The sequence below is a fragment of the Anopheles funestus genome, chromosome 3RL (genome assembly GCF_943734845.2).
Source record: "Anopheles funestus chromosome 3RL, idAnoFuneDA-416_04, whole genome shotgun sequence".
NCBI classification, from domain to species: Eukaryota; Metazoa; Arthropoda; class Insecta; order Diptera; family Culicidae; genus Anopheles; species Anopheles funestus.
The window spans coordinates 34,459,035-34,477,599 of NC_064599.1; the positions used below are offsets into that span (position 1 = coordinate 34,459,035).

An 18,565-nucleotide genomic window follows, 5' to 3' on the forward strand; every position below is an offset into this window, starting at 1 on the left:
TCGCCTATCTTTACTGTGTACAGGAGATACCTATTATAAACGATTCTGTAACGAAACGGAAATTCAGTCCCTGATCAGATATTCAACATGCGACACATTCTTGACAAGAAATTATCGAAACCGCAGCTCCATTCCTACCATCTCGCTCCATTGATTTTACGATCGCTCATAATACAGGGTATCCCGCAATTTTTTGACACTTACCCAAATATTTTTGATTTCGTCCCATAATCTTTTGACACTTTCCCAAATATTTTTGATTTCGTCCCATAATCTTTTGACACTTTCCCAAATATTTTTGATTTCGTCCCATAATCTCTTGACACTTTCCCAAATATTTTTGATTTCGTCCCATAATCTTTTGACACTTTCCCAAATATTTTTGATTTCGTCCCATAATTTTTTGACACTTTCCCAATTATTTTTGATTTCGTCCCATAATCTTTTGACACTTTCCCAAATATTTTTGAATGTTACTTTATGGAGCAAATTTCTTCCGTAAAGTTCTTAGCACGCATAGTACTTCTGAGTAGCTATTTAAATATTAGATTGGAAGAGCTCAAATAATCAGGGTGTGTATAAATATAGGCAAACAAAATCATCTCTATAACTAAAAAAAAATTATTTCAAAAGAACTTCATATTTCATTTTCTGACACGTGCAACAAATCAAAACAAGTACAAACCAATTTTTTCGGGGATTTTGTTTACTACTACTGACTTGACTATTTTCCTGGTGGTGGGCCATGTTGCTTCCATGCCCTAAGTGGAATGATAGTTAGCGAATCACCCCTAAGTTAAGGATCTTAGGGAACAAATCGCCAAAGAACTGATCGGGTTGAGGCTCATGTATGGATTTCAAAACGAGTGACCAGGGGTCAAAGGAGGAAGGGAGGTGATGATCTTGCACAATCGTGTGTGACGATTTTTAAAATGGCGAGGGTCCAATTTGAATGCAATGTTAAAAACTAGTCTTTACTTTTTAATGAATTTTTTCCCGTAAATTTTCTTTAAAATTGCATGTTAACGTATGTAAAACAGTTGTCAATTGATGCAAAAAAGGTACATAAAAACCTAGCTTAAACAAACTTAGGGCATGGAAGCAACATGACCCACCACCAGGAAAATAGTCAAGTCAGAAGTACTATGCGTGCTAAGAACTTTACGGAAGAAATTAGCTCCATAAAGTAACATTCAAAAATGTTTGGGAAAGTGTCAAAAGATTATGGAACGAAATCAAAAATATTTGGGAAAGTGTCAAAAGATTATGGGACGAAATCAAAAATATTTGGGAAAGTGTCAAAAGATTATGGGACGAAATCAAAAATATTTGGGTAAGTGTCAAAAGATTATGGGACGAAATCAAAAATATTTGGGAAAGTGTCAAAAGATTATGGGACGAAATCAAAAATATTTGGGAAAGTGTCAAAAGATTATGGGACGAAATCAAAAATATTTGGGAAAGTGTCAAAAGATTATGGGAATGTGTCAAAAAATTGCGGGAAACCCTGTATATAACATAGCCAGGGCAAGGCTATACGTTCTGTTGGGATCTTGGCGCACTTGGTATGAATGATGGAAGAGTTCGTCCGTATACTCTTCAACCTAGTGCTAAGGTATGCGGGTGGACCATACAAGACTCGGGAGTGCCTACTTCGAAGACCGCTTCTACCTTAAAAGCGGTCGGTAAGAATTCAATGTTTAGATGTTGTCATACTCCGATACGCCAACAAAAGGTTGAGGAAGGAACAAGCATCTGGTAAAAAAACCTTAGGCTGTAGATTAATGTGGCCAGATAGAGAACCACATTTTGGAAGTCGTCCAAAACTTCAGCTATCGCGAAACTAACGTCAGCACTGAGGCCAGTATTCCCGCAAGAATACTTGAAGTCAACCTACCTGAAGTACTCCCTGAATCTTCCTGGAGACATCCTTCAAGACCTGAAGGTAAATGTGTGTAAAGAAATTTTATGAAACATTTCTACTTAAAACGCGGGGCGCGATTTCTGAGACTTTATGCATTACTTGTAATCTCAGAACTCAAATAAAACTTAGAGACATGGACTCTATGCAAAGCTCCAATCACTTAAACTTTTAGTCGCGTTCTAGTGCTGAATATTCGGAAGGATCTTGAAGTGCTTGGAGTTCATAGTCAATAGCGTCCTTCAATGACTCTAACTTGATGCAGCTAGTTGAAATTATGAACTCTAGTGCGTATATACGGCAGACGACCCGAGTGTCGGGGTAATATGATCAGACGAAGATAATTGAATGGTAGTTTAACTAAAAACCACGATCGCTATGCGGTTGTATCGCCTGTAATAACAAATCATATTTTCTATAAAAAAGTAGTAAACATTTGTTCAAGACAATCTTCTAGTTACGGTTTACTCTTGTCCGTTTTGTATAAGAAATCTGATCAAAAGCTAAAGATAGGCATTAAATCGATTTCCCCACGGTTTGTTTGTTTGGAAGTGTCACTTAAGTGTAGCATAGCATTTTCCACAAGTTTCACACACACACGCACACACTAACCGCCATTATTTCGTTTCAGTTTAATTTATCTCACCGCACGGAAGGGCCTGCATACGCGAAAGACGAATGGTGCCAGGAAGTGTCGTTTTATTTTCTCAACCTACCCAAACACTCCGACACGGAGTAAACTCGTGCCCGGTTTCGGTGGAAGTGGTAGTGCACGTGGCAAACATAAATCCTATTCCCTTTTCCGGGGTTTTGCACCAACAGCAGCTTTTGTCTAGTGTACGTATGTGCCATTGAATCGGTGAGTACGAGTTTTCTTCGGTGTGTTTTCTTTATTTTTTCTCTAAAATCTCGGCCACTTTTTGGCACGGGTTTTCAGTTTCAGGTTCCGCGCCGAACAGGATTGGTTTGTGGAAAGTTCTTTCCCGACAGCAGATCACCCAACCAAAAATGGGAACCAGGTCGGTACGAAACATAGGAACCGTAAGCTAACATGGTAACATACACGCCAAAAGGGAACGTCACATTGTTTGCCGAGTGGACACAGTTCAGTGAAAATGTATCGTGACAGGAGTACTACGGTTTGTCCTAAGCGTAGTAGCTACCAGCGTGTGGATGTGGCTTTGCCCTTGGATGACCCTTTTTCCCTTGTGGTCAGTTCGGTGATCACGGAAGCAGACCCCTTTTGAACTTGGCATTCCTCGAGTGTTTTAATGTTTATTTTTTCTTTTTTATGTTTAGCTCTTTGAAACCGACATTGGACGTATTAAGGATTTGATTAGAGGATTTAAGGCAATGAAAAGGAAACCTTGGTTAGGCGTTCTGGGAAATGGAACGAAATGGAGAAGTGCTTTGCTGAAACAATGTTACTGTGTTTCGTGAGAACATTTTCAGGTTTAAGGTTCGGGTTTAAAAGCGTTTTAATCCTTGAAAGCGATCGCCAACTGCAATCCGTTGCTTGCATGTTTTGCTGCAAAGCACCTCGCCAGCTCCAGGTCCTTCCAGTTCTTTTCCGTGCTGGAATGGGATTTTTTTAAATATGTACATTCTGTGGTTTCTTTCCGTAAAGGTTTATTAGCTAGAATTCTTTAGCTTCTATTGAATGCTTCTCTGTATAAGGTTTGCTATTTTGTAAACCATGTCTCAGAACAGAAACAGTTGGCCTGCTAAGGACCGCTAAAAGCAATCAAACTATTTCTGCCATTTAAGCAGTGTGAGGAGAGAGTGTGCTAGTATGAAATTTTCAAACAGAAGCAATTAATAATTGTCACGAAGCAGAAATAAAGAAGCTTTAAAAATAGTTCACGTGCCTTTCGTGGGCTACTGCAGAGGCACAGCACAAAAAAGGAGGAATATAGTAGTGGCACCCACGACCGTTCCTAGTGTGGAGAGATAAGTTGCCCGCGTGCTAGGACGCGTCCATTCTGCACGTGCCAAAGTGCCTGACGATGATGGTGTTGTGCCATTTCCCCTTTTTGCATTTGCCGCAGTGGAAACATTTCAACAATGTGCTATGCACAGGATGGTAAAAGCTTTGATTCCCGGGTATGGTGAAGGTGGCCCACACTGTGTCCATCGGTGGGTCGATAATTAACCTATCACGCTTCGCCAACATACAGTGAGTGAAGAAACTGGCCGAACATTTTACCTTCTATGGTGAAACTACTCCTATATACTTACCATACGCTGTGCTGAAATAAAAGGAACTCATCATCAACCACCATTTGTAAGTAAATAATGTCATTTTATTAACGTACTTTTGACCGATTTTGGATCTGCCTTATGATGCGCGACCGATGTTAATTTCTCACTCTTTCGGGACGCTTTTTATGCCGATGACGACGCCTAAACGGTTCTTGTGAATGGGTTTTTTTTCGTTCTGTTTTTCGTTTCACTTGCACTGCTGTGAAGCATAACATGATTTTTCATGTTTATTTTTAATGGTGTTTTAAGCTTAATTTTCAGCTTTGTTCTAGTTTCTAGTTTCTTAGCTTGTTTCTTTTGGTTTTTGTTTTGTTTCATATATATATTTGTTCATCGTTTTTCATTTGTTTATTTTTATGTTGCTTTTCATAAGTAATATTTCTTTCACTTTTCAGTTCCAACATCACTATTTCTTGCTTGCTTTTTGCATTCTTCGCTCTGTTAGCTTCTTGCTGTTTCCTTGTTTTTGTCCGTATCGACGAGCCCTATTTAAGTTGTAATTATAGTTTTATTATCATAACAACAGTGCCATTTTGTAACTTTCATTGTATACATTGCGTTTGACTAGCTGCTCTAGCTTCGTTGCATACGTTTGTTCGTATTTACAACTGTTGTTTCTTTTTATGTTTCTTCCCCTTCGATTACATCTATTTATCAGTTTTGATTTAGCTTTTTTTGGGTGTGTTGCATATCTATCATGTGGTTAGTTGAACTATACTTCTCCTTTTGTTTTCTATAAAAAATAAGAATCAAACAAGCACATTACACATTTACAACTATCACAATTTCATTTGTAACAATCATCGAATGACATCATTACTGTAACTACTGGTTCTCTCGCTCTGAGCAAAAGAGAATGGGAACCATCACTGTAAGCATTATTTACACCCAACTTCACACTAATTATCGATACAATGTTGTTTCTTTTTATTTAACAAATGGCATTATAAAACATGCATAAAAACTTTGCTTAACATCGCTACATTAACTTAAGCGCCTGTGTGTATGGTGCGTATATGTTCATGCCAATCATCCATTCGGCGCGTTAACAAATGGGGAAGTTTTATTTGTTTGATTTCGTTTAACCTAGCCGCTAGTTTGAGTAATAATCATAATAATAATAGTCATAAAAAGTTCTTCTCATTCGACGTAACGATAATATCTATCGTGCGCTGCTTATAACCTCGAACATCCAGGATGTGCTGTTTCCTTTATGTGATGAGGTGAGCGACGATTCGGTTTTTTTTTTGGTTGATTCTTTCCTTCAATTACACTACCCGGTACGGAACTTGTTTTTCAGCATTTATCGACAACGATGATTTTTAGACGCTTTCATTGCTTGCTGTGTATCTACACTGTCTTTTGGTTGCCAAACTTCGGTTCTTACTACACTAAGGGATTTTGTCAATTTGTGGTTGAATTTCTTTTTTTTTGCTTTTGTGAATGATCCGCTTTTCGGTTGTTTTATGGCATGATTTTAGGCATTGTAAGGCCATGTAAAGGAGTGTATGGTTTTCTATGTGCATTTATACGGTTTGGTTTTTGATTGCATTGGGCTTGGCAAGTTTACAGCTCTTTTCGTATGTAACTAGAAGTATCTCTTTCATTTTTTGTTGCTCTTTTTTTACTTCTGCTTCACTTTTACTAACCCAAAAGCTTCGAATATCCATTTATAATTTTATATCTGATAGCATTACTTCGAACCATTTAGCGCCAGTAGTTAGCAAGTTAAAGATTTGTCTTAGTTTAATACACAATTCAATCGACTCATGGTTTATGATTGGATTATTCTATATTTTTTGGGGGGGATAGAAGCAATTACATTTATTATGATTAGACATATGATCTGGTTTTGTTTAATTTGTTGTTGTTGTGAAAACTGGAAATTGTTCATTCGTATTGGGACTTTTTATTTCACTTTCGAAAGCTCTCAGTGGTTCGATTGTAGAAGTTTTTGTTGCAGTATAATGCTCATAAGCTTTGAATGTCTTGAATTACTCTGCATCAAATGTTCAGACTCAGTCGTCGTATGAAGGAGGCTCTAGGGAAGTAACTTCTCTTTTTCTTTTCGTAATAATTCTGATTGTCCCTGAAAGGATGAACATAAAAATAAGATAGGGAGCACAATTTTGAAGATGATCTTTATTAAAGAAATTATTTTAAAAGGCTATTTAGGAGAATAAAACGTAAATCACTGGAAAAATATAAGAAGTAAGATAAATATTGAAACATATTTGTATAAAAACGTAAGATTAGTCATTAACTTTCAAAAACAATTGAAAGCAAATATTTCAACCATTTATTTAACGATGATTTGGCATGATTTTATCAGATTAATTTACTTAATTTGAAAGTTCTAAAAAAATATTTTTCCATTTAAATATACTACTTGGTAGTGACTGTCACAGAAAATTAGAGCATGAAAACAATGAGTAATAAATAATTATAAAATTAAATGAAAAACAAATGCTATAAGTAATGTCGAAATAAAGTTTCGCCATACAACTTTAAGCTGTTACTAAAATTTTTTTCTTACACAAACTGTTTAACACAATCCTTCCGTTATTATTCAAGGATTTTTTCAAGGTGAAATGATGATGAGAAAAATAAATAGCCTAAGAAAACTTCATTATCATTTTTATCCAATTGGGCCATTTTAGCTTGAAGTATGCTTGTTCTGAAGGGATATTACGTTGAAGACGATTCCTCCATGGGTAATGCTTATTTCCACACACATTTTGCACAATGAACCTCTCAATGGTGAAAAACAAATAAAAGAAACATAAATTCACCAGTCTTTCCACTCATTGGTATGGAAAACTACTCGCACGAACCGTTCGTTCGTTACAGCCATGAATTTGTCGCCTTGTTTTACTCTCTTTCTTTCTCTTTCTCTACCCAGCATCTTAGTGCCACCGGTCGGAAATGGGGTTCAATTCAAAAGTGGTCCATTTTTTACAACACCTCCCAATCGTTCCTTGCGGGTCACCAGCTTTTAGCTTTTCTTGCAGTAGGAAAAAAAAATGAGCGAGGAAGGATGTGATCGGTTCGCTCAATGAAAGCGCGACACGTTATCATCATTTTCATCGATATTCTTTTTGTGCCATGTTCTCGTGGCTCGTGTGGGAAAACTCGTTGTTCCCATGCTGCAAAGATTCATATCCATACCCGCCTATGGGAGCGTGATAAAAAATTCAACAAGTTTTTTGTTTTCCAACTGCTTTATTTCCATTGTCCTTCGCATTTGGAGTTGGAAAAATTCTCGTCTCGTGTTTTGCACTTTTTTCAGTTTTCCCTCGACGATGAAATCTTTCGTCGGATAAATAATTGAGACCTTCGATGTGCTCCTGTGAGCCGTATTCTTTAACATTTACCATGGAAGAGGAAAGTAAGGGGGAAACACACGCAAGTGAAGTGAAGAGAAAGACGTTTAATATTTTTGTTTTTATTTCAACTTTTACTCCACTGGGAGTTGTGTGCCGCGAAGAATTCATACTTGTGATGCTTGCTACATTGCGTATGTGAGCGGAATAGAAACCTCTGAATGCGCTCGTATTATTCACGGCGACAACAAATGGCGGCTCGGGCCAAACTCATCAAGTATTCGGCGTTCCGTTCGCATATCCGGTTTACACAGAAGGGGTAACAATTTAGGAGGAGAAGGAGTGCACGTGGTGATACCCAGATGTAATGTTTTCCCTTCTGTGGTCACCACGGGGGACGGTAATTTGTAACAATTTGTGCACGACGTATCGAACCAATACCCAGCGGGCTGTCAACGGGCGTGAAGCTGAAAAATTTCCCATGTATCGGTTACAAGGGAAATGTACCGTGATTTTGGTAGGATGTGGCGTTTTGTGTGTTTTCACATGCTTTATGGATGTATCGTCAATCGTGCGTTTTACACGAAGATTACTGCTTTGGTGGGAATAAGACTTTTTGTACATCACTAACAAAGTATTAAAGTAAAACGAATGAATTCTCCGTTTAAAAAAATATTTAACATGATCAGTTACTGGTTCGAATTACTGGTTGGAAATTAAAGTATACGAGAATATTGTTAAACAGCAACTGAAGCTCTTAAAACTCTTAGAATGTTTTAAATGAATTATTTTCATACAAAATATATACTAGAGTTTAAACTGAAATAAGATTCAAATATGCTAACATTTGATCGATCCATACTGTCCAATACAAAAGCTGATTTCTTTGCAATGGAACACAATTTCTCTATTCTGTTATATACTCGTTTCAGATAAAATAAATAAAGTACAATAGCCAACAAGAAACATTGCGGAAAATTTTTGTGGTAAGTACTAGAACACATAAAATATAGCTCACTTTAAAGAGCAAACATTGCTGACTGATGACTCATTCCATCATTCGAGAGCAACATGGAGTGTAAACTTAAAATGGACCAGAGTGCATTGCGGTTTAAAAGTGTCCTTCATATTTGAGAAGTTTTAAAAGCCTCGGCCTCATTGTTGCCTTATCGACTGAATATTCCAAGTAATGTATGGTATATGCTTATCTAACCAGTTCTTTAGTCCCTCAGGAAAGTAACTTGGGATTTTTACTATTCCTGTTATACCTGAATGATGTATATCAAGTTCTCCCTTAAGTTGCCTGAAATATGCGCATGATATACAATCTTTGCTGTCAGCGAGGGTCTGCACCAACGAGATGGGCTGTCTTGTGTACTCTTCAACCTAGCGCTAGATATGGCAATCCACGACTCAGAGGTAGAAACTTTGGAGTTAATCCGGATCCTGGTAGACGTTGTAGATATTATTGTTTTACGGCTCTCCTATGTGGAGGACGTCTACCAAAGGATCGAGCAATCGGCAGAACTCCTCCGGTTGGTGTTTAACGAGGCAAAAACTAAATTGATGGCGGCTGTTCCGACGATCAAAGCTGGGTTTATATAAAACTATTATAATCCCAGTACTAACATACGCTTAGGAGACATGGACATTGTCCAAAACTGATGAAACCCTTTTGGTCGTATTAAATTGGAAAACGATCAGAAGGATTTTTGGAAGGGCAATGTAGGAGTTGCTGCAACGACAAGCTGTATGAGTTGTACGATGAAGCAGATTAGATTTACCAGGGTCTGGTGGGCTGGTCATGTCATTCAATTGGCACCGGACGTTCCAGTAAAGTACTTTCAAGTCGTCCGCAAAGAAGGCGTATTGTTATCAAACTGAGATGGATCAATGACGTTGATGTCGCCAGAAAGGCAGAGATGTCGAATCGGAAGACGGAACCGCTCAACCATGAACTGATTAAGTGCGTCACCACGGTGTTATATTTTAACTTTCTTTTAAGCTTTTAAAGGAAACAATTAGTTGAGCGCTAATATTCACACTAAGGTTAATACATAACATGTCTTAAATCTTCTGGCAACGATTTGGAGTTGCGTGAAAAACTTATAGTGCAATTTAGTTAGCCCTGTTTCTAGAGCATCATGGTTCAATCGTTTGTTGCAGAAGTGCTTGGCAGTTGTTGGTGGTTGATGATGATACCATCATGATACTCACTGGTCATGGGTAAACACATTAGAGGCCTAGCAACATACATTTTTCCGATATGCCCGATAGTTATAAAAAACAAACTGGAATCCCCGAAAAAATTTGCCACACTACCGCTAATGTCGGTTTTATTTGTAGCAGTCATCAGCATAGCTTCAGAACAACATTAATTTCTCGCTTCGTCTCATGTCATTTCGAAAACAAATATCACTTCATGAGATAGTAAGGATAGTATGCGATACGTCGCAAAGAATCTAGAATTATATTGAGGCGATGATTTAACAAGTTTAAAATCACTTTAATTTTAATCTCAGTACTAAGCCTTTCAACAATATGTTTCCTTTAGAAATTAGCAAACATAAATACCGGCTAACGGAATATTATTTTGAAAATGTAGCAAACATTCATATGTTGCACAAAATCGTCAAAAATCTCAAGTTTTTTAAACAATACTGTGCTAAAGAAAACTCTATCATCAAAAAAGAACGTAAATAAACTTTTTTATTATTATTGATTTTTTCCATAAACTACTGTCATAAACATTGAACCGGAAGAAAAGAATATTAGCACAACTAAATTACAATGGTTTGAAACAATAAACATAAACTGCCATAAACAATTGCAATAATTTCCAACGCAATTCTCCTTCCATTTCAGCTCGAGTTTCGCGCAATAATCGCCACCACAGTGCGCGCGCGTAATAACCCAAGTGAGTGATTAATGAAATTACCAAATCAATTTCCCGTTTCGCACGATGTACCCGATGCTTACAGCTGGACACCACAATTTGTCCAACCTCGACCGCAAAAGCAAACTGTTGTTTTTCGCACAATTTTCATCTTCACCTCTCTCTCCCTCTATTTCTCTCTTTCCTTCGGATCACGTTGGCACCCCATCCCCCGTGCAGTAAAAACGAAAAGTTATGCTTAATCACAAATCGTCCCCGCTTGGCTGAAACTTCCGTGAGGGGTGGATAACCTTACGCTAGCACAAAAAAGATCGGAACGAAGCAGTGGCTCACCACGAGTAACCTTCAATGCTGATCTGCCTCTCTTCTCCACAGCAATACGCTAGGATCCGTTTTCGAAACGGCCAACTTTCTTCGGTTTTGGTAAGTTCGAACCGCAAGGCGGAAGCTTCGAATGGTTTGGGGGTGGATGAATCCTTGGTAGTATTTAATTTAATTTTCTTTGGTGATTGTTTCGGCGGTGCTTTCAACAAGCGTGTTCGTTTCATTCGTTTGGCTGCGGCATTTGCAGAATCCAATCCACGACGCGCTGCAAAACGGAAAGCGTGTTCCGATGTGATTACGCGACGCATGATGAGAAAAGGGGTTGATGAAAGTGGATGGAAATTATTATTATTTGTTCGAAGCCACTCATTCCGGGCCACTAGCTGTTGTTTGTGTATTGTATGTAGGGATGATTGTTTTCCGCATGCACAACCATGTGGTGTGTACGCTTATTCCCAGTTCGAACCAATTTCCCATTTGCGAGCTGGAATGGAGACGCCCAGTACCGCGTAAAGCGTGCGCTGTAACGTTAATTGTCCTTGGATTGCTATTGCCAGGGCGAATGTTCATGCTTTTCTCGTGTTCATAAATATAATGAACTTTTTTGAAGTACTGTTTTTATTAAATTAAATAAAAAAAACCCATAATGCCGTTAGTTGTATCGCAATGAGAAACAATTCTCTGCCATCTGCAAAACAAACATAAATTTGCAACAATATGCGAAAAACAAACAAACCGTCGCTTTTCACGTATGAAAAACTGGTGTAGCAATAATTTATAATATTTTTGTTGTTTTTTCACGCATGTTTGAACCAGCGTAACATTGTCCGTTATTAATGTTTCGTGGTGATCAATGGTGGTAATTTTTCCCGTTTGACGATACAACGGACACTAACAAGCAACAGACAAAAAATGTAATACCAACGCTGATTTTTTACTTTATATACTTTTGCTAAAAATAATATTTTTATTATAATAATATAATATAATAATAATATAATATTTTTCCGAAATTATATAAACAAGTTCGTCTCGTAGTATTTATGAATAAATAAAAAAATAATAACAGTAATTGGTGATTAAGTTTAATAAAATTCATATTCAAAATTTTTTCAAATAATTTTTAGTACCTAACTATTTAGTAGTAAATAGTTTTTAGTACCAACAACAGTTCTAAAAGCAATAATTAAACAAATATAATGGAGACAAAAACGGTAATAATTAACATGAAACAATGGAGAAGCAGAAAAACGTTCATAAATTCATTTAAATTAAAATAATCACTTTCATTGGTATAAAACCCGACTGGAAATCAACATGCTGATGAAATATAAAAAATACAATTAATATTTCAGAAAGTATATTTTCATCTCTTTCTGTACCACAGACCTTAATTGGTTTATTTGATAGTACTAATTGTTTAAAGGATTATTGCAATTTCCCGTAGCCTGTGGCATAGCGCTGACGGTAGAGAAGAAAAAAAATGGTGACCGTAAATTATACAAACCTAATTATTTATCTGACACTTTGTCATTCTGTCACGGGGTGAATGGGTGTCCAATAGGACACGATAGCAATTTTCCTTTTGACGGCAGGATACATAAACGAACCGTATGCGAAATTTCCATCACTTTCCTATATTGCTCCCTCTCTCTTCACCTTCCACCCTTTTCCAGCTGGTGCACACAGTTGCAACAACATAGAAAAGCAATTAATCGGCATTTTCCATTTTCTCGCTTGAATTGTTCCGGGAATAACCGAGACTCCAGGGAATCTGGTTAGTATGTTTTCAATCTAGACAAACGGCAAAAGCAAAGGGTATGGTTGGAGGTGCCGAATGGTGACAAAACATACAATAGCACACAATAGCGCCAATGAATGGGAGGGAGCAAAAAAAAACCAGCGGTTCCCTTTATTTCTGCCCTCTCGTTTAATACTTCATCTTTCCCGCAAACGATAAAATGCACAACTGCGCCGATGATGTGTGATGTGGGTTAGCCCTTCAGGGCACGAACGGGATGCTGCAATTGTTGTCGAACCGAATCCATTGTCAGCTCGTGTCGTTTGCACCGCTTACCGGGCAACGGATTTTGGTTTCTTTTTCGTGCATGTGAATGAGCCACCAGCATTCAGACAGGAGAAACATGGGCTTCAGTTTGAAGGGAGCGTTAAAGTTTATTGTGCGCTACGCTGTTATGCTACGGGATACATTGTGCTTTCTTTCCGATCGATGGTGAAACGTGCTGAAACGTAATAAAATGGAAGGTACACTAAAACTATCACGCCAAATGAACCACAGTACGTTTAAAAGTGGATGATAAAGTGCGGCACAGTCATAACGTTTCACTTCACTCTGTTTCAGCACGGTAGCAGCTGGCAGAGAAAAGCTTGTTTAGAAAAAGTCTTTTCCCACCTAGCGCTCACACCAAATGCCATCGGTTGGGAATTATCGTTCGGTTGGAGAGAGAAAAAAACGAAACGAATCTCGCATTTCCCGAAGCTCATGCAAAATCAATTTCCATTTTGCTCTATCCCGATCACGTGGATCGTGTGCAGCACAAACGGCGGAATCGGTGTGGAAAATCGAACACCACTTTCCTACCTAACTGTGGTGGAATTTTCCGAATTAGGTCTAAGCTCGGAATCGGATTTGTCCGCATTTCCGCAGCTGAAATCCACAGGAAGAAAGGATGAGGTAGTAGTAGGATATCGGATGACCTTCGAAGCAGTTGGTTTTAAACGTGAGCAAAATAAATTTAAACGTACCCCGTTCTTATGCAGCTTTTTGCACGATAAGAATCGATTCGGTGGCCAGCAAGTGGGAGGACCGTGTGTGTGTGTGTTTTGAATTGTTCGGATTGGATTTCAATCTCGGTTTGAGTGAATTTTAATGAAGCTACCCTATTGGGGAAGGTTTCGATATTGGAGCTCAGCTCAGATTGGAAACGGTACGTTTCATAATTAATGTTGAATAACAATGAATTATGAAAAACACATCTATAAACTATTCATTTTATTTTATATGATTGTGCTTTAAAAAAGGATTTCAGCACCTTTTGAAGAGAAAAATGCAATATAACCCATTGAAAAGCTCTTTATCTAAAATAATTAAAAGGATAACGTAGGACAGATTGCATAACTTTAGGCGTTGTTGCAGCCCAGTAAGTAAATACTTTTTTTACTTTTAACACAAATATTTATTTGCTCTTTTTCCACCGGAAAGAAAGCGGAGAATAGATAAGGAATATATTTAGGAAAACATCGACAGAGACAGATTATATTAATTTAGAAGAATCTCAAAACCTGTTTGGTCATAAATTTTGAAGTACCATAAAATCAACAAAATATGACATTTTTACACAATGTATAAACATTGTGCGCTTCTGCTTTATCAATTTAAGGCAGCGTGCATCTTAAAGAGCTTCATCATTTATTCATGCTTAATTTTATAAGCAGCTTTTGCTATCGCGCATCAGCATCATCAATCACCGCGCCACACAGCAAACAAAAGGATTCGTGGTAATATTTTGCATCCTCATTATGCTGTTGAAGTTGGTTAATTGTTAGAAACTTCGTTATTGCGCCATTAGTTTGTAGTGTTTGTATGTTTTGTTTTTCTCTTTAGTAAAGTGTTCACCAACAATGACGTGAAGAGGTTTTCGAACTCACAGTTCATGATAACTTTGTTGTATGTTTTAATTTATCAGCGACAAAAGTGATGAAAGCGTAGATAAGAAAAAGGAAACCGCAACCCAGATGTCCACCATATCACGTTCGAGCGCAAGATTGACAGTTGGGAAAAGCACCAATTAACACGCTATGTCGCAAATGTGGTTGTTCCCATCTTGGTGCAGACACACATCGTTCGTAAATCATTCCACACAGGACAGCCGAGGAACGACAAGGACTGCGTCAAGAAATTCCACTCGATCCAACACCGAATGTGTACGAATTTTTCCACACCTTGATTTCATCGCCTGTTCTCACTCGTTGCGGGAAACACGCGCAGAGTGAACGCTTGAATGCCACCGAATGCTTTATGCAAAAGGTAGCGTAGGAAAATATTAATTACCCTTGAAAAGTTCCGAATTGTTTAAGGGGGGAGGCCCGTTTTGTTTTGCACAGTGCCGGATGACGAGTCCTCACAAAAGGGTCGCTTTTCCGACTTGCGTGGATGGGTGGACGAAGTTTCGGAGGTGTAAGAAAGCGATGAGTGAGGCCTTCTTGCTGTGCCGTTGACCCAAACCTGATGCTTGATGTTTAATGTCGAAATACGTACCTGACTGTTTGTGTGCGGTGTTTTTTCCCCTCTCACTTTGCCGCTTCACCCTTAACCGTCTCTTCCACTCCCTGCGTTTGTTGGTGTTTTTAATGAATTTATGTTAATTATAAGAATAATTAATGACACCTCGAGAGTGAAACTCCATGATTTCGTGTCCAACATCGCACTTCAGCAGCAATACAACTCATACCGATCATGCGGCGGAATTGATTTCAAAAAGTCTTGAGCCGGGAGAAAGAAAAACCATGGATGGACGTGTAAGAAAAGGGCGACGTTTTCTGCAGACGATGACGTACGGAGTTTTAATAGGATGTCCCTCTTTTTTTGCGACCTGAACACGTGCTAAAAGAGTAAGTTCTTCCCATTCTGTAGCCTTAATTAGACGACCTCTTATCACGGTTAACGATCACTCGTCGGTTTCAGTAATAAATCCTAGCATTAAGATCATTATGTTCGTTGAATTTTCGCTTTCCTATTTTTTTTGCTCTCTCTTTCTCTGGCTCTCTCACTCTCCCTGTGACGGTAAGATTTTCTATAAATATCTCCTACCGTTTTTGGTAACATAAACTTTCGCTTCGTTTTGATTAATTCTATAACCTTAACTACTACCTTACACGCCTCCGCTCGTACAAATGTATCAACAATTCACACAAAAACACTCATTCACGTTAGCTGCCGGCCGGCTTTCGTTCTCGTTCCTTAGCTAATTCTCAACGCTATAGTTTACACTCTAAACGGGGGTTTTCTTTTATTATAGGGGTTTTCGATTCGATTTCAAAACGGTGTCCAATTGCTTTCTCGTAATATGTAATGCACACAGTAAAAAGCCCGGTTTTAGTAAGCGTTAGCAGGCGAACTATAGAGCAAGCATCACCAACACAAAACCACTGTGTGGTGTTCTTGGTTTGTGAGGTTGTTTTTTTGTTCGTTTGTTGTTTTTTCATAAGCTAGACATTGACGCGCGTCATTCTCACCGGTGTCCGGATCTAGGTTTTGATTGGGAACAATTCGGAAGCACCATACTGGAAGCAACATCTTCTAGGTAATAGGACTATAGGTTTCGCTTTTCTACCCACTCGAAAGCTCTATCGAACGTTTCATCCTATGCTAGCTAATTCAGCATTTTCCCAGTGAAGCATTTTTTTCTGAAAAAAAACGTCTTCAAAAATGAGTTTTTCCCTTACGAACTTCCGGATATTTTTCCCTTCCTTCTAAGTTGTTTAAAAACGTAAGGTTTGGAATAGAGCTCAAAACAGTGATTTTGTCATGCTCATTGCATGCTTTCAGGCGTACATTTATGTAAGTGCTTTCCAATAGCTTGCAATTTGCAGAACAAGATCACCTTGTAAAGACCGTATTTAAACCTTCATTCCAGCTTATATGGAAATATGTCAACTAGATGATGCCTCTTTTGCTGTGAAGCTTAGAAGCGGCGTTACTGGAAGATAGCTGTTGTACTTTATAATTCTTGGAACTAGCTTTTAGCTTTCGTTACATTTCTTCAACAAATTTTACCGTTGTTCGCTGGAAAATCTATTCGAATACGAAGTTTGCGTTCGTCGTCAACATTTCAATTCAACAGTTTCCTGGAAGAATACGCATGTATATCAATCACGGAAGACGCTGTTGTGTGGAAGCAGCAGGCTCAGATGGAACTGCTCCATATCTTGCCAGCAGCAATACGTTTGCAATAAGCTCGGATCTCAAGAAGATCACAGTCGGATCGGAAAATGCATTCAAATCTTGTAGAAAATAAGTCTTGGAAGTAGTCGTAGCGCGTAGGAAAAAAGCGATACTGCTGCTGCTGCTGCTGCAGAAGAGCTTCATTAGCATCGTGTTCTAGCCGGCGCTGGCAAAATGGGCACCCGGGGGCACTATGGAAAACCGTTACGTTATCCACTGGCCCCACCGCCCCGCCACACCTTGACCGACTTCATCCACTCGGCTAGCGCTTTGCTCAGGAAGTGCGTTATCTGTTACATAATGGAACACCGTTTCTTATTTACTCAGTGGGAAGCGCTCAGATTCTCCAGATCCTTGGCGGATGGCGGTCGGGAGAGGTGGTGCGATGCCTGTTGGCTACCCTCCTGATCGTTGGTGACGATCGGTGGCAGAACATTCTGCCGGAACTCACCCATTACGTTACCGGCCGGGTAGTAGTAGGCGACCACGAACAGTTTGCCCGTTTTGGAGATGGATTTGCTGACGCCGAAGTAGCGGCTGGCACGCCACACCATCTGCGAGAAGTGACCGGTGTTGACGTTCGTGTGGAGTAGATGGGGCTCTTTGAAGTAGTCGTACCGTCGGCTGGTGCTGTACCAGTATGTGGCAACTTCTTGACCTGTGTGGAGAAAACAGTAGCAAACGAACGAGATTTTTTTGACAGAGCTTAGTCGAAATTTGAATCCAAGAAGTCTAGCTGACTATGTTGTCGCTAACATATGAGCAAGAACTTTACCCCCAAAAAATTGGTACGAAAAGAATAAAATACATTTTTTACTGCAGATTGCATGATTTCAGGCGCTCGGTCGATTGAAAATCAATATTTTTGTTAATGAACCTGAAAGTATGCAATCACTTGCAGAAGGCAATACTGTGATCGCTGTGATTCCACAATCATGCGTATGATCCATAAACCAATCTCACTACTCACCAGAAAGATCCGTCAGCAAACTATTCGCTGGACAGCAGAAGATGTTCTGTCCGTAGTTTGTACCGATCTGGTAGTACAGCTCATTGGTACTTGCCAGATGGTTTGCCCACTGTTTCGCGTACTCACACAGCTCTGACGAAACGCTTAGTGCCGGTGCACCGTGTCGCATCCGATACTCGTTGTGCCAGCAGAGACACTCGAAGATAAACTCCTTGTCCATGACAATCTTCACCTTGGGTGAATCTTCACCACCACCTCCACTGGCAGTCGCTTCCGTACCGTTCGCCTTCGCACCCGATCGTTCCTTTCGTTGTTCGGTCGGTGTGGATTTGGGCAGCAGGGGACGGTTGTCTAGGGCGTCCTGCGTTTGTCCGGTATCGTTGATGCTGATGTCGTCCAAATTTCCACCACCACCACTACTCCCTGCACCAGCTCCAGTTTGCTTGCGTACATTTTTATTCAAATCGCAAGCTGCTACACGTTTCCGGAGGTTTGCCATCACGATCGCTTCCTCCCTGGGAATGATATAATAAGGAAGAGTTTAATTTCTGCGGCTAACAGAAGCTTTTACTGCTAGTTTTATATTATAAACAATGAGTTTAATTTATTCCACAAAATCATCGGAGTTCAATATGATACGGGATCTTCATAATAATTAATTCCACTCGTCTCGTCACGTTACCAAAACCCAATAACTTTCATCCTTTCCCGGTAGGTACTTCAAGTGTTCTGGCGCCATTAGGTCTGGGTAAAGCACGGTTACTAACGACAACTATCCTCTTCTTAATTTTGCAGTGCTATTACCCAACGACCAACTGCTGTCGTGTGAGGTAGTTCAAATTTTAAAGTTCCAAGGAGTGAGCCAAAGGTTTAGTATCCCAACAGATACGTAAGTGTTCCTTTC

General features: G+C 39.1%; 2 protein-coding genes and 1 long non-coding RNA gene across 5 annotated transcripts in view; 2 read left to right on the forward strand and 1 right to left on the reverse strand.

The window, feature by feature from the left end:
* LOC125771689 (synaptic vesicle membrane protein VAT-1 homolog-like) overlaps nt 1–18,565 on the forward strand; it is a 443,804-nt gene that overhangs the window by 238,071 nt on the left and 187,168 nt on the right. The gene's annotated exons all lie outside the window — the stretch shown is intronic.
* Nucleotides 1,020–10,423, forward strand: LOC125771729 (uncharacterized). The gene is made up of 3 exons (XR_007419351.1): nt 1,020–1,945; nt 2,553–2,940; nt 10,372–10,423. It is a non-coding gene; the product is annotated as an uncharacterized LOC125771729 (long non-coding RNA).
* Nucleotides 4,203–18,565, reverse strand: part of LOC125771698 (uncharacterized) — a 34,911-nt gene continuing 20,548 nt past the window's right edge. The window contains exons 3-4 of the mRNA XM_049442628.1: nt 17,662–18,176; nt 4,203–17,349 (exon numbers count right to left, since the gene is read on the reverse strand). Of these exons, the coding sequence (XP_049298585.1) occupies nt 17,015–17,349; nt 17,662–18,176 (850 nt within the window). The 3' untranslated portion in view covers nt 4,203–17,014. The remainder of the gene's footprint in view (nt 17,350–17,661; nt 18,177–18,565) is intronic.